This window comes from Archocentrus centrarchus, chromosome 23 (genome assembly GCF_007364275.1).
Source record: "Archocentrus centrarchus isolate MPI-CPG fArcCen1 chromosome 23, fArcCen1, whole genome shotgun sequence".
Lineage (NCBI taxonomy): Eukaryota > Metazoa > Chordata > Actinopteri > Cichliformes > Cichlidae > Archocentrus > Archocentrus centrarchus.
In genome coordinates, this window is record NC_044368.1 from 16,670,146 (window position 1) to 16,685,262 (window position 15,117).

The 15,117-nt window shown below is 39.9% G+C and overlaps 1 protein-coding gene across 1 annotated transcript; it reads left to right on the plus strand.

Moving 5' to 3' along the window:
- The first annotated feature begins 2,363 nt into the window (after positions 1-2,363).
- Positions 2,364-14,795, plus strand: il17rel (interleukin 17 receptor E-like). Its single transcript, XM_030720402.1, has 18 exons — positions 2,364-2,640; positions 3,923-3,950; positions 4,497-4,646; positions 6,495-6,601; positions 7,618-7,732; positions 8,033-8,077; positions 8,223-8,362; positions 8,473-8,544; positions 8,655-8,709; positions 8,833-8,996; positions 9,868-9,912; positions 12,062-12,119; positions 12,296-12,441; positions 13,002-13,061; positions 13,166-13,223; positions 13,697-13,804; positions 14,253-14,309; positions 14,406-14,795. Exons 1-18 carry the CDS (start codon positions 2,545-2,547, stop codon positions 14,528-14,530), a joined length of 1,629 nt encoding a protein of 542 aa, XP_030576262.1. The 5' UTR covers positions 2,364-2,544; the 3' UTR covers positions 14,531-14,795.
- Positions 14,796-15,117: the final 322 nt, after the last annotated feature.

A 15,117-nucleotide genomic window follows, 5' to 3' on the forward strand; every position in this document is an offset into this window, starting at 1 on the left:
AGTAAGCCAGCAGTCTGAGAGCGAAGTGCTCTATCGGGGTGATACAGTACTATGAGGTCTTTAAAATAAGATGGGGCCTGATTATTCAAGACCTTGTAGGTGAGGAGAAGGATTTTAAATTCTATTCTAGGTTTAACAGGGAGCCAATGAAGAGAAGCCAATATGGGAGAAATCTGCTCTCTCTTTCTAGTCCCTGTCAGTACTCTAGCTGCAGCATTTTGGATCAGCTGAAGGCTTTTCAGGGAGCTTTTAGGACAGCCTGATAATAATGAATTACAATAATCCAGCCTAGAAGCAATAAATGCATGAATTAGCATTTCAGCATCACCCCAGCAGATGGAGCTGTTACACAAAAGTAGATAGGCCGCTATCTACTTTTGTGTAGGTAGGAAAGATTATTGCACGTTTTTTCAGGAAATACTTCAAGGCTTCTTATGTCTCTCTCTCGTGAAACAGTAATGAGAGCTATAAAGAAATATTACAATAAACGGATCTCACACCAGCAGCTCCGTTAGTCTTCTTGTATCATATTTGCATCATCTGACCCACACATTTAGCGCTTTCAAAGCTCAGATTAAGCATGCAAACTAACTTTCTGCCTTTTATTATTATTTTTTCCCTTTATTTAAAGCCGCTTTACACCATTTGCAAGCAAATATTTTTTTGTATCTTGATTTGACTTCAGTTGGTTGTGTGTGGGGTGAATAACGCCTACACATCTCCTGTGGGCACAACATAGGTTGATGAGCTATAATTAGAGACATATGTGACTGGATGTATTGTTTTTACTCCAGTGAAACCCACTGTACCATCTTCATGCCATAAAAGGGTTTGTTTTTAAGGCCGTGGAGTCATGAGTCACAACAGTTAAATATAAAAGACGGCAGGCATGGCGGTAATCACTTTTATTTGTTCAAACCATCTCCACATCTTTACAACCTTGATCTTTGAAGTTATTTTGTAACATACCATTTAAAGAAAGACGGCACCTTACAATAAAACACAAAGGAAGGTCCTAATTTCCTTGCTGTCACAAGTATGATTGCTATGTTGACCCTTAGTTGTACTATAATTCACTGCATTTAGGCCCATCAGATAACCTGAGATTAGCTGTGGAAGTGCTCGGAAAGTCTAATTTCTTCTCTTTCCCGGCATTAGTATTAGCAGGAAGTTCACCTCAGCAGGTTTCTTTTGGTATTCTAGCTCTGACTCCTGTCTGAAACATGCGCGTTCTAATCTTACTGAGGTCTTAAGAAACTTCTGTAGGACCTGGAAGGTGAGCACAGCCTCAGGGAGAAAAGCTGTCATGTCCCATTTGATTCATTACTCTGGGATTTTCAGAGTTAGAGGGGTGTTCAAGTTTTGTAGTATGAGTAAGAAGATGATGTAGAATACATAAACTGAAATGTAATAAATAAAAAAAAAAAACAAAAAAACTTTAACAGATGATCAAAATTGATGCTCAGTGACTGATATAAGTGAACTATGATCAGTGTGAAAGGTGCTGCATGTAGTGACAACCCCAGCAGTGCATTTCCCCCCAGTGATGCAGTTTTCAGCTAATTTGAGGTCTAAATATTAGACATCCATTTGCCATATGGGTAGAATAATGTGTAATGTGTAAATCACAGACTATACTAACACAATTTACAACAATTTAATGTAACTAGAAAATTTGAAGTTAAATAAATGACTAAGGTGGTGCTGGAAGCATACAAGGGTGGACCTTCCAGCTAATTTCATATTCTGAGAACTGTGTCCATATAAGGGAAATCAACACAGAGCCAAGAGGAAGTCTATTTCATATGCTTGGGAGTGAAATGTGAGGATTTATTATCATAGTATGACTAGGGGATAAATGTGGTGAAAGTATTTGCCCAGTTAACAGGTCAGCCAGATGTTCAGAAAAAGCTCTTCCCATGATCCCAAAGCTCTTACCCTTTCTAAATTCAAAATGAAACCAGTACAGAGGACTTTCTGCCACTACAGCAAAGGGGTTTCCTCCAGAAACCAATAACTTCTTTTTCTGAAATGCATAATAGGAATTGCAGAAAAAAAAAAAAAAAAAAAAGGATGTGAAATTTTGCACCTTACCAGTAAATCCTGTCACAGCTTATAATATTCACTGTGCATTTTGGGATGTGGGCGAGAGGATGGGTGACTGGGTTTCAGTACCATTTCCATTTAAATACACTCACCGGTGTGACGGGCGAATAGAAAAGTTCAGCAAATGTTTCAGAGGGATGTGTAATGTTTATAAAATCACATCTTGGAAGTGTTGCTAAAGAGGAAAATAACTTGTGCTTCTACTCTGTTTGTCAGAGCCCCGCCTCTCAGGAGTATCTTTTCAGCTGCAGCCATCTACACTTCATACTGCACATTCGATATCATCACATTCAGCACACATCCAACAGGAGAAGCTCACCATCCAGCTGGCTGCTGGCCTCTCAGTCAAGCCCGGAGAAAAGAAGACGGTTTCTACTAAGAAGAGACACAGATCACAAAGACTGGAGCAGAAGACTGTGCCCACTCCCGGCTGCTAAAATGATTCTGTTGGCTGGCTTGCTGCTGCTGCACTGCTGCTCGAGTCTGACTGCAGGAGACAACACAGGACTGGAGACATGTATGAGGTGTTCTCAGGTAAAAATAATCAGCAAAATTGTATTACAGGAATTACATGAAAAATGCACTCAGACTGCCACTGTGTGTAGTTGTGTCCTATTCTTACCTTCTAATATTAACTGCTCCTGATGTTGCCAGTCTTAAATAACTCTACTATAATAACTAATAATACTAGTGCTGCTTACTTTATTTTTTCTAGTGAGAAGGAAAAAAAAAAGAAATATATGATCATTTCTGTACTATTACAGCTCTATTCACTACAGAGGCTACACTCTCACTTTAATCTGATTTATAATGGATCCAGTTCCAATTTCAAAGACTCTTCAGTGTAATTAGAAAGTCACTTAATGACACTATGACTCACTTACTGGATGACATTTTCACAAAGCATCTTCTACTGAGCTTACGTGTAATGGGATCAGTTATTGCTCCTGTCAGTGTATTCAACCCTTAACTGGAGCCTGAGGAGGAAACAACTCCAAATGTATCTGGGTGGAGAGATGACACCACATGTTGACTCCTTTTTTCAATGACCTGAACCTTTTGTAAACCGTACAAAATTCTTTTTTTTTTCTTCTTTTTTTCCGTGTTGCATGTGTACAGAAAAGATAAAGCTCTTTATCTTTTGCAGGTTACAGCAAGCCTCTGCGCTTAATATCACAGCGCAGAGGCTTGCTTTAGTGGTAAAGCTGACTGACTGATAGCTGTTAACATTGTGAAAACAAATGTGACGTGTATTTACATCCAAAATATTCTACGTGGGAGGTGCGGTGGGAGACTCTGGCGGTATTACATCAATGGAAGAAAAGGACAGAGATTTCCTTTGAACGATATTTAGAAAAAACCCTGATGATTATCTGTTATCAATCACACTCCCCACGGCATAAAAATGGCAGCACAGGACAGCACGAGAGAAAATATGTTTCACATTCATCACTGATGAGTAAACAAGGATGAATTTGAAAGTGAGCCAAAGGAAATATACTAAAGGACCCCAGTGATTCATAGTCCTCCAATAACATTTGCATCTCTGCGTGAAATGTTGTTGTCAACTACCTTTGTGTAAATTAACCAAAGGCAACAATGTGTGACAGTGTCGTAGCTGTGGGGTTAAATATACACACAGGCTGAATTATACCCGAAGGAGCAATGAGGATGTAAAAACTCATTGTTGTCTGGGAATCCCCTGTCCTGCAGAGCCACCTTTGTTCTATTCAAGAGTGACTTTTATTGATTGAACTCCTACACACAATTCACGTTAAAGGGCCTGACATGACTCACTTTGTGTTTCTATTTGCAGGGACTTCACTGCAAGACCAAGGCAGGCTGTGAGTATAAACTTTCTGCTACTTTACAGGTGCAGTCATGCATGCCTATGGGGTGTTTATGTGCACAATAACTCAGCTAATATTGGTCCGTGGTTACAAAAAAAGCCAATAATGTCTGCATTTGTTACCTTTGTATTTTACTGCAATGTTGCTAAAGAAACAGCGTTCAGTATTTAGAACTGTATTGAAGGCAGGGTCAAAAAGGTCTGTAAAACCACACTGAAGCCATTATGTGCCACCAAACTAAACACCACATTCAAAGATCTGTAAATGGACCCTACCCATAAGATTAAAAGGAATATTTTTTCCCCTCACATGCCAAATAAGACCTGATAATGCTACGATAAAGATGACGATGCTTTGTACAGCTGCCAGTAAAAGTGGAAATGCTGCTACGGTTTGATCTCTAGGGGTGTGGGAAGATAAACATCATATCCCAACATTTGTTATGTCAAATCCAGGCTTTTATTTGGCATGGCAGCTTTTTTTTTTTTTTTCTCTCTCTCTGTTTTTCACTGTTTTGTTTATGATCCTGTTGCCATGCAGCTTTGCTTCCACGTCCATGCGAAAACCCCTCCGAAGATCTCAACACCTCCACCGTGTTCCACAACGTCAGCCTCTCCACAGTCATGAAGTGTGCGAGGAGGCAGAAGTGCTCGCTGCAACTCGGAATCAAAGCAATCCTGCAACTCACTGGTATGTAAGTGCGATGGCTTAAAATAGGAATCCCTTCTTACAGAAGATGTGCTCAGAATGTGCTCAGAGCTTTGACAACATTGGAATCAAAGGAATCAAAGCAGTTGTGCAACTTGCTGTGTGTCAAGTGCCATGGTGTTGTGAAGGAAGGAATGTTGCACCCTAGACATACCATAATTATAACAATTTAAATAGAAATATAGCATCAAGTTGCATATTGCAGAATTAATCTTCACAACAAGGTGAAGGTGTTGAAATAACTCTGTACAGGAGACAGAAATAAGACCGCATAGTAGAGAAACAACAAAATCACATGCTGATGATGTACTGGGAAAGAATGTGTGTTTTGGTCTGATGTTTTATGTCTACAGGACCCAGATGAGGCCGTTAACAGGCGACAGTGAGAGGCACAGAAGAAGGAACTGATAAGCATGCTACATGCTTGCATATTTCAATAACTGTGTAACTGTGTCTGTGTATAAAAGTTGAACTAAGATAGAGAGCGGTGTCAGACTTGTGTGAAGCTGCACTGACTGCATCAGGCAGCTCCGACAATCCTGAACCAGATTTAATCTGTAAACTGTTTGAAAATGGCTTTATTAAATGTAATAATTGGACTCCTTATTCCTGTTGGTGTCATTCCTGTTCGATGAAACGAACACGCAGAAACCTAAAGGCTTTAAGCAGCAACACACACTCATATTATTTAAATTCCTTCAATTGGTGACGCCCGACGTGATCGAACAGGAATGGTTTTGATTTTCAGATGTTTTTATTTGTGTTTTTTGAGTTTCTTGGGAATAAGGAGTGAATTTGGCCACCGATAATCGCCGATCACCACAATCACCACTTTGAGGCTTTTAATGAATCTATTTGTTTGACGTCTCACCAGGACTCAGTGGAAGGTGGATATCAGAGTGATCTCTATATGCTCAGTGGGGTAGCTTGTCAGCCACGCCAAAGTTTACTTTGTAAAATGTCTCTTATTGGCCATCTTTAGAGCAGCCTAAACCTGAAATCAGTCGCATAATTCAGATTTGACTTCACTTTTAAAACACGACTCAGGTATTACTATTTATACTCGCAGTAATTATGAGGATTTAAAAGTTAGTAATTGCTTTCTGAACAATGCCTGCTTGTTCAACCACAAGTTCTATTTTCAAACATGTCAAACAAAGATGTAGGTGTGGTGAACAAGTATGACTTAAAAGAAGCTTTGATGAAGCTTGACTGAAGAATTTATGCAAGTAAGGACTTCATGAATATCTCCTTTTTTAAAGACTGTCCGGCTGGAAAATGTTTGCTGACCACTGTAGGAGCACAGACATAATGCAGTTGATTTCTTTTCTCTTTATTTAACTTTCTTTTAACAAGGAAGTATCAAATGCAACTCTTTGGGTGTAGTCAAACCTACATCAAGACAAGTCATGGTACAGATGGTTATCACAGGTGACACACTTTAAAGGCATTTTGCTGGTAACCCGTGAAGGAAGTTGCATTTAGAAAAACCAACATGTTTCCATGAACAAACTTCTGCTTCTGCATGTTAACTATCTCAATTGACATTTCATGTTCCGGATTCTGCAGTCCAAACACACAATCTGGTAAAGTTTATATAGAAAGGCACATTATCGGACACATCCATCCTTATCTCCATGTATGCTGCATGTGCAATAATCCCTGTAGATTTTCCACACTATCCAGCCAAGATTAAACCCTTTTAATTCACTGACTGAGAAACAAAAAAAATGCCAGCAGTTTTTGAGTGGTTAATTGCCAGTTAATGTTTGACATCTGTAGTCTGAGACATCTTTGGCTTTCTGACCTTTGGACATTATTTTTCCACAGACTCCATCCATGGCGTGTCCATTTGTACCACGACTGCTGGGATGATGTCGAGGTGCAAAACCTTGAGCTTCACAAGGGCATCGAGAGAAAGAATGTCTGGACTGCAGGTAAAATCTCCAGCACATCTGGAACCACTGGACATTTGTTGAACATTTAGTAAGTGTTATGCAAGACTAATGCTGCCAACCCACCACCCCCCTTCCTGCCAAACTGGGCAGGTTACTGATGTGGCGGTTTGCAATATCCTTCAACTTCCTCTCTTCTTGAGGTCAGACAGACTGCAACTCCACTGTCTTTGACTGCAGCTGGCAACAGCAGCCCACGCTGCACACTCTGGGAGCTCCAATTTGAGCTTGAGGGCCACTCCAACTATCGTGGGTGGAAAAACGGGTTCATATGGCATTGTGCCAAACTCAGAAAGGCCACAGAGCATAAAGATGGCTGATCTTGCCCAGCTTGTGTCCAAGACAGTGGAATTGGAGTCTGTCTCATAAACTGTTTATAAATGAGCTGAGGAACGAGGCAGAAGAAAAGCCTGCAGTCTTTGTGATGGCTAGAAGGGGGAAGAGGCCTCTGGTAGCATAAAGAAGTACAGAAGTAGAAAGGAAAATAACCCTCAACTCCACTGAGTTCATGGTCTCAATCTGTATTTTTAAGTAATACTAGAAAAACACCACATCATTTTGTAAATTAGGGTACTCACAGGGGTGATAATAATGTTTTTTGTGGCGTGACTGACAAGTCGCTGCCAGGTTGGTGGCGTGCCTTCTTTTCTGGGTCAGATCCACACCCCACTTTTCGCACGATTTCACAACATCAAAACGGTAACGGAGAAAAGAAACAGCTCAAGGCCTCACAATAAACCAGTGGGTGGCATCATTGTAGCTACATCCCTTTTTCTAAATGAATATAGCCACAGCCTTTAAGTCTAGCTGGAGCCTTTAAGTCTACAGGGAAGACAGACTCACAGCGATTGCCACAACAGTGAATTGACCAGCCTAACTGGCTTTCCATTGGCATTGATTCTCGAGAGGATGTGATCATTTTAACACACCTTTGTATCATGAGGCTGTGTCGAACAGACGTGACAGGTTGTGTGTCTTTACCTGCATCTTTCCTGAAGGTTGAAATTGAGAGTAACTGCACTGAAGTTTCTCCAAACCAGCCTGTGCAAGTAACGGTGAAAACAATCCCAAGTTACTGTGGAATAACCTGGACTGGCTCCTATATTACTCCAGGTAGGATTACATACACTTTGCATAACTATGCAAACATATGCTCCAGGGCTGTAACTATGGGTAACTTATAAACAGTGTTATACAACCAGCTGTACCAAGTATTTCCTTGTATCTGGTAGAAAAAAATGAAACCTTGCAGCAGGTTCCACAGCTATGCAAAAATGAAGGTAAATGATTCACAGAGTGTAGTAAGTGAGTGAGTACTACTACGTAAAGCCCCTGCAGGAAGTGATGTCACACAAATGAGAGGCATTTATCTATGCATGAGAACAGTTTTAAGAATTTAACTTTGCTCCACAGGATGCAGTCATGAAGATTTTAGAAGAAATGTTCCAGAGTGCATCAGTAAGTGTAAATATAAACACAGTAGTTGATATACTCTGCATATATCAAATAATCAGTGCATAAACCCTTTAATCCTCTGAGCCAAGGTTGCTCATGAACAGAGTGATTTTTTTCATTGTGCGATTGTTACACACGTGTCTTTCAGCTGGCAGACTATCGTACGAAGTGAAGCCAGACAGGAAGGAGCTAAGTGTCAATGTTTCAGACATGCTTCACGATCACAACTACCACCTCCGTCTCTGCCATAAGGATTTCATCTGCAGTGGCACAGGAGCCTATACACTGGTTAGACCCTCTTATTGGAATATATATATATATTGCCAGTGAGCAATGTAACCCCAGAGCCACCAAGAATCATTACTCAGATAACCTTAAAAGCTGTTCTTATGTTCCAGATAAAGAAGGAGCAACCCATAAAGAGCGCCACGTTCCCATACTCTCGACCTCTGCCCTGCCTCTGCATTGAGGTAAAGCTACTGCTCACACTTCTGCTTTTAAGCTTTCACAATATCTGTTTCTGTAATAAATTCCACGAAAGAGACGAAACCTTCAGTAAAGATTAATAAATTAATTGCAGGGCTGGTCGGCCGTGATGGATGCCCCGAGAGTCCAGGTCTGCCCATTCAAAGACCGTGAGTCACTTCATTAATTTCAGTCATTCAGACAGAACAGAAAACTGACAGCATGTACTTAGCGTTTGAAAGCTGACACTATGTCATAACAGTCCAAAGATCTATGACCTCATTCGCCTGCAGGTATTGAGGAACTGTGGTTTGGAATTACCTTTGATCCACTGGAAGAGGCTCTATTATGGGAGCCTGCTTGTCCGATAACAGCTGTGGCTGCATTGTGCCAGAAGAGAGACGACGGCGTCTGTGTGGATCTGCCACAGTCCTCCCAGAATGTTACCAGAGAAAAGGTACATACCTATAAAAGATTTGTACTGTGAGCTTTGTTACGCTTGGTTATCCTTACAAATCACTTAAATGCAATTAAGCCAGTGTACTTACTGGGCAATAGTACACGTCAGCATACAAGCCAGAACTCTCAAGCAGCTGATACAGAGGATTTAAGTAACAGGGGTATGAAAAGCCTGACATTCAGGTGTCTCATTATATTAGTCAGAGTACTACCTTTATCAGGTGGTGCCTGGAATGTGAACGTGTCATTTTAAGCGTCACGTGGAACGCCAACATGACTGATGCAATTTCAGCTGTTGATACAATATGGCAAATGTCAGCATCTTCCTCATTGACTGAGCCTTTATACCTTCCACTGTGGAAAAAAAACCAAAAAAACCCTTTAATGGGAACGTAGCCACATTAAAGGGTGTGAGTCTCTTTTTGCACAAATGGTCTGATAAAAGTGTATTTTTAGGAACTTTTTCTTCTTTGAAAATGAATCAAAGAGAGCATGCGTTTATTCTGACCTTGACTTTACTGAACATAAATGTCAAACTAGGATATTTTTTGTTTATAAGCCAGGACAGGTCTATATAAAGTATATCCAAATAGAGAAGACAAAGAGAGGATGTAAACACCCATGGACACTTTATTTTGATAAGAGAGTGACATTTAAACTTGAGGCCAGACACTTGAGATGACTCAGGCCGACTCTTCACTTGAAACATGAACAGAGATATCTGAATCCAAACAGAATAGCAGTAGTGTAGTAGGTCAGTATCATCTAAAGTAATACTTTTGGTCATCTCTTGTGTAACTGCAACTCTGCTTTATGTATGAGGACTTGTGATTCATTTCTAAACACTTCACTATTTCAATGCTTTTCAGATAATCTTCTCTAAGGTGGATCCACATGATCAGCTGTGTGTGAAGGTAACAATCAGTCTTGCTCCTTTGGTTCCACAAGTTTCTAAAGGGCATGTCAACTTGATACGTTAGCATCAATAATGAAACAAACAAAAAAAAAAGCTTTTTCTGGTTTTCTGTTCCTGTATTTGGTTACCAAATGACCGTTGCACCAGGTTAGCATAACGAAACTCAGGCCAGTTCAGATTACGGAGATCGTTACCTTGGAACGGGCTGATATTTAAAAATTTGAAGATATTTTTCATTTCTTTAGCTGCATGTGATGCTACCACCATAAAACAGCTTATTAATCCAAGCACAAACTCTGGAATAAGGGTAACAGCTAGCCTGGCTTATTATAGGAAAACCAAGTCTGCCCAGTAACAGTAAAGTTAGAATAGAATAGAATTCCTTCATTGTCTTTGTACAGAACGTAGATTGGAGAGCCACTCCTGTTCAGTGCCATGCTGTAGAAAGTCGCACTTTCTAAACTATGAAATAGAACTTCTAAAAATATACAGAAAATAAAACATAATGTATAAAAAACATACATTGTAAAAAATAAAATAAGTATATTCATATAATAATAATGAAGATGGAGAGTATTGCACCAGTGAATGAATACTGGATATTACAAAATATAGGGGTGATAGATATTATTCAGTATGAGTAATATAATATTGCACAGAGATGTGTGTATTGCACAGTTAGAGTGGTGGTGATTGCTTTGGCAAAGAAACTGTTCTTGAGTCTGTTTGTTCTGGCTTTGATGCTCCTGTAGCTCCTGCCAGAGGGCAGCAGGTCAAACAGGTCAAAGCCAGGGTGGGAGCTGTCCTTGATGATGTTTTTGGTTCTGCTGAGATAGCAGAAGGCGTAGATGTCCATCAGGAAGGGGAGAGGAAAACCAACAATTCTTTGTGCTGTCTTGACTACCCTCTGAAGCCTCACCCTGTCTGCCTCAGTGCAGCTGTCGTACCATACTGTGATACAGTACGTCAGCAGGCTCTCATGTTTTCTTTTTATCAGGATTTAAGGGCTGGGCTCTTTCTTCACACCAATGACATCCTTCAGCGTCTGCTGGTTTCCCGGCATGAGCTTAAACTCTGCTGATTTTCTTTAATCTTTAAACAAGTCACATAAAAACAGACCAGAGATCTTTGAACTGGGTGGTTAAACCTTGATTCTGATGGTCCCGGAGACTTAAAGACCTCATGTGTAGAATCAGAAATCAAATCTGATTAAAACAGACTCAAAAAGCTGGCTGGTGTCCCGACCATTGTTTACCAGATGGGACCATACATGGGACAGGGGCAGTTTAATTAGTTGGACCTAAGATAACATAATAAGAGGTTAAAAAAGAAAACAAAACCAAACACCGTCTGTTTATTTAATGCTTAGTTATTTTTTCTTTTAAGCCAGTAACAGGAAGGTGCAATCAAATACACATTTCAGGAGCGAGAGTTCACTCCTAAACACAAAGATTTAGTATTATTATTATTACACTACTAAACTATTTTCTGTGGGCATGTAACAATGAGTGCAGTAATCTCTCTTGAATCTAAGGCTAATGTAATCAAAGTCAAGTTTATTTCTAAAGCACATTTAAAAACAACAGCGGCTGACCAAAGTGCTGTACATCTAAAATAAATAAAATAACTTAAAACACAAGATAAGGAGGCAGTTAAAACAGGAAACATAAAATAATAAAACAAAAGTAAAAGAAAACATCATCACTAATGTATCCATGACTCAGAACTCATTCTGACTTAAAAGCCAAAGAATAAAAATGGGTTTTCAAACAGGTTTTAAAGGTGTTAACTGTCGGAGAGGTCCTGATATGAAGGGGCAATTTGTTCCAGAGTTTCGGAGCAACAGCTGCAAAGGCCCGATCACCTCTGTGTTTAAATCTTGACCTCGGCACAGTTAGGAGCATTTGCTCAGCAGACCTCAGTGATCTAGTGGGAGTATGCAGGCTTATGAGAACAGAGAAGTAAGAAGGTGCTAACCCATGCAGCGCCTTAAAAACAAATAGTAAAACCTTAAAATCAATTCTAAAACTGACTGGCAACCAGTGTAGGGATGCTAGTATGGGGAATATGTGCCAGTAGAAAGTCTAATGTGTTTGATATAACTGGTTGATAAAGAGCAATTGAAAACATTAATATCTCTTCATCAGTTTACTGCAGGCTCTGAGTCGTGGACCAAGTGCCCGTTTGCCGGTGGGAGAATCCAAGGTAACACTCAAATCTTCACATTAAATCATATCACGAGTATCTTTTATGATGCTATGACAGCCGATGGCAGCGTATCTACTCTGCAGCGTTCTTATAATGGATGCCTATAATGAAGATAATGACAGACATTATATATGTTAACGCTGCGTGACGATATCTTTTCAAATCGTTTCCAGCGTGGCAGCTGGTTGCGACAGGACGAGAGGGGCGTGAAGAAGTGAAGATTGTGTCGCAGATCTCTGCAACATTTTCTGTGGGGTTGTGCGTGAGGTCTGAGGGGTCTCCTGCTTGCCAGACGGCTGAAACACACTCCATGCAGGTGGTAGGTCCAACGCGTTCACATCAAATACGGCACTTTTTTTGACACTTCTAAATCTTGTTGCAGATTTTTTTTTTTCCCCCCTACGGTGTAGATTTCTCCCTCATGTGGAAGCAGTCAGGTTTTAAAGTGGGAGAAATTGAACCAGCCTGTATTGTATACAATAACCTTTTGGCCTAAGTGTGTTGCTTTAGGGAGCTGCCACAACATGCTTGCACAGATTGCATGCCAACATTTCCTCATACACGATCACTGTTTATTATATATCGCCCTTTTATGTTGCTTTTTGTTGCTTTTTGTTGCTGGGAAATAACAGCTTTATTACAAACAGCACAATAAAGTTAGTAATTACATCTTTTAAAATGATGCATTACAGCAATCAAAGGGAATCTGTCAACACATCAACCAAATGTGGTGGGCAAACAAGATATTTTTCTCCTGAAAGCTGTCATGGCTGTGAGCGTGTCAAAAAAATAAAATAAAATAAAAACAACGAACCATGACAACTTCCATTTCATGAGCCCAAGCTCAGGCTTTCCTGTCTTTTTATCTTTTTTTCTCAGGTGAAACAAAAAGCTGTTGACTTAAACCTGAAAGGGGGACTATGCAACTCTTGCCTCCAGGTATTCTTGTGTAGCACACAGGCCAAAGAGATAAATTGAGATAAACTGCATGCACTTGCTGTATTAAACCATGGCTTATAAATGTAACCCTTGTATTTGTACAGGTAAAAAGGCTTGATGTGAAGTATGCCGCCACAGTCACTCACTGCCTTAAACAATGCAGTAAGTATGGTTTCTGCTACAGCTGTTTCCCACTAGAATCATTTCTGTTTACAGTTCTGTGCAGTCTAACCAAACCTTTCCTTTGCTATTTTCTCATCAAAATTTGCAAACCTGAGGCGATATACCAGGTCTGAAATGCAAATGGTTTCCAGTACCGTAACAGAGCTTACGTTTGTTGCCATGCAAGCTCTGAGACAGGATAACTGCAAACGCATGTGGCTCTGGAAGTTTGACTTCTTGGCATCATTTTGAAAAATAAAAGGATGCTTTGTTTTGTGCGCAATGCTAAATGAAACCATTATGCTTAAGCTCTTTATCTTTAAACATAAAGCAGAGTACCATTTTTGATATGCTGCCTGCAGGATTTCCGCCTATTGCTTTACACATATTTGAGAATTCAGGCTTTGAGAAACTGCAGAGAACAGGACGCAAACCGGATGGATCGTCTAACAAACTTCATATGCTCTTTGCAGATGAGTCATCACCTCTCAGTTCAGACTTGACCTGGGTATTTGTACTGGCTGGTGTTTGCCTCCTTGGAGTAATATGTGTTACTTTGGCGCTTCATGTACTACTAACAGGTAAGCTGAAAAATGATCTGGCCAGCCTCAGGGCTACCCCTTTATTTTGGGACTTACTGCAATGTAATAACATGTTCTGAAGATGATTTAGACCCATTTCCAATGCCTACCCTTCAAACTCAAAGACTTTGTTGCACGCACTGATACGTGCATATGTGCAGGCTCCATGTGTGACTCTTTGCATGGGATTAAATGCTGAGCTTGCCTCAGACAGCTAGACTAGTCAATAATGTCCTGATGTTAACACTCACTGTTTACTGTTCCTCTCCTTGACATCTGAGATGTTTGATTATTCAAATTTCACTTCCTCTCTTTATGGACGGGTGAACAGCGGCAGCAAAAATACTATCAGAGCAGTTGGATCACGAACCATTTGAATGAAAAGCAGCCACGGAATTTAGAATTTTATTGATTCGCTTCCTCATCAGATTCCCGTCTTCTATTTTAGTGTATCGGAGGAGGAAACAGAAAAGAACTGGAGCCTGTGCCTGTGAAAAGCAAATAGGTAAGATTATGGCCTCATTTGTTTAACCTGCACCATACTGATTTTCTTTTCGTTTACCCCAACTCAAAACTCATCCCATTTCCTCTTTTACTGCAGGTCCTGCTTCCAGCTGTGTGGTTTCTGTGTTACAAACTCAACCTGTTGTCCACGGAGGGGTCTTCATCCCCGACTCACCTCAGTGTGGAAACAACGAGAAGGCCAACTTACTCTCCAAAGAGTGATGTTCTTGTAAATGCTTTGTTTGCAGTGTGCAGCATAAAGATGTTACAAAAGCAATTAAGTTCTCTGATGAATTCAGTATATATTTTTGGCACAGACATTTCAAGTGGTCTGTAACTTAATGTAGAGGTGTTGGTTAGTATGCTTGTTTTTTAGTTACTAGATGATGTATTTTGTGTGTCTGTTTGGGAGAAAGTTGTTTTAAAGTAAAAAAAAAATCTGAATTAATCTTGCAGCTACAAAGGTTTTGTCTCATATTGTATATTTTCAATAAAAAAAATCCAAAATACATAACTAAATTGCTGCTTTGAATATTGTTTAAATGCACCATTTTTATATTATTTCACTTATTATTATTATTATTTTTTTTACATTAAATCCACACAATAATACATTTCATTCTTACGAAGTGTCATAAGTTTATAGGAGCATCATTTGAAACATTAAGCAATATGAAAAATGTACGCAACACATGGACTTAAATTCGACACCGAACGCTTCCCCGACCTCATACTTCATTCTGCTCCTCTATATCTATTTGCGTCCTACTGTTCTGTGTGCTGTATGTTCAGTAGTCAAAGCAGTTCTC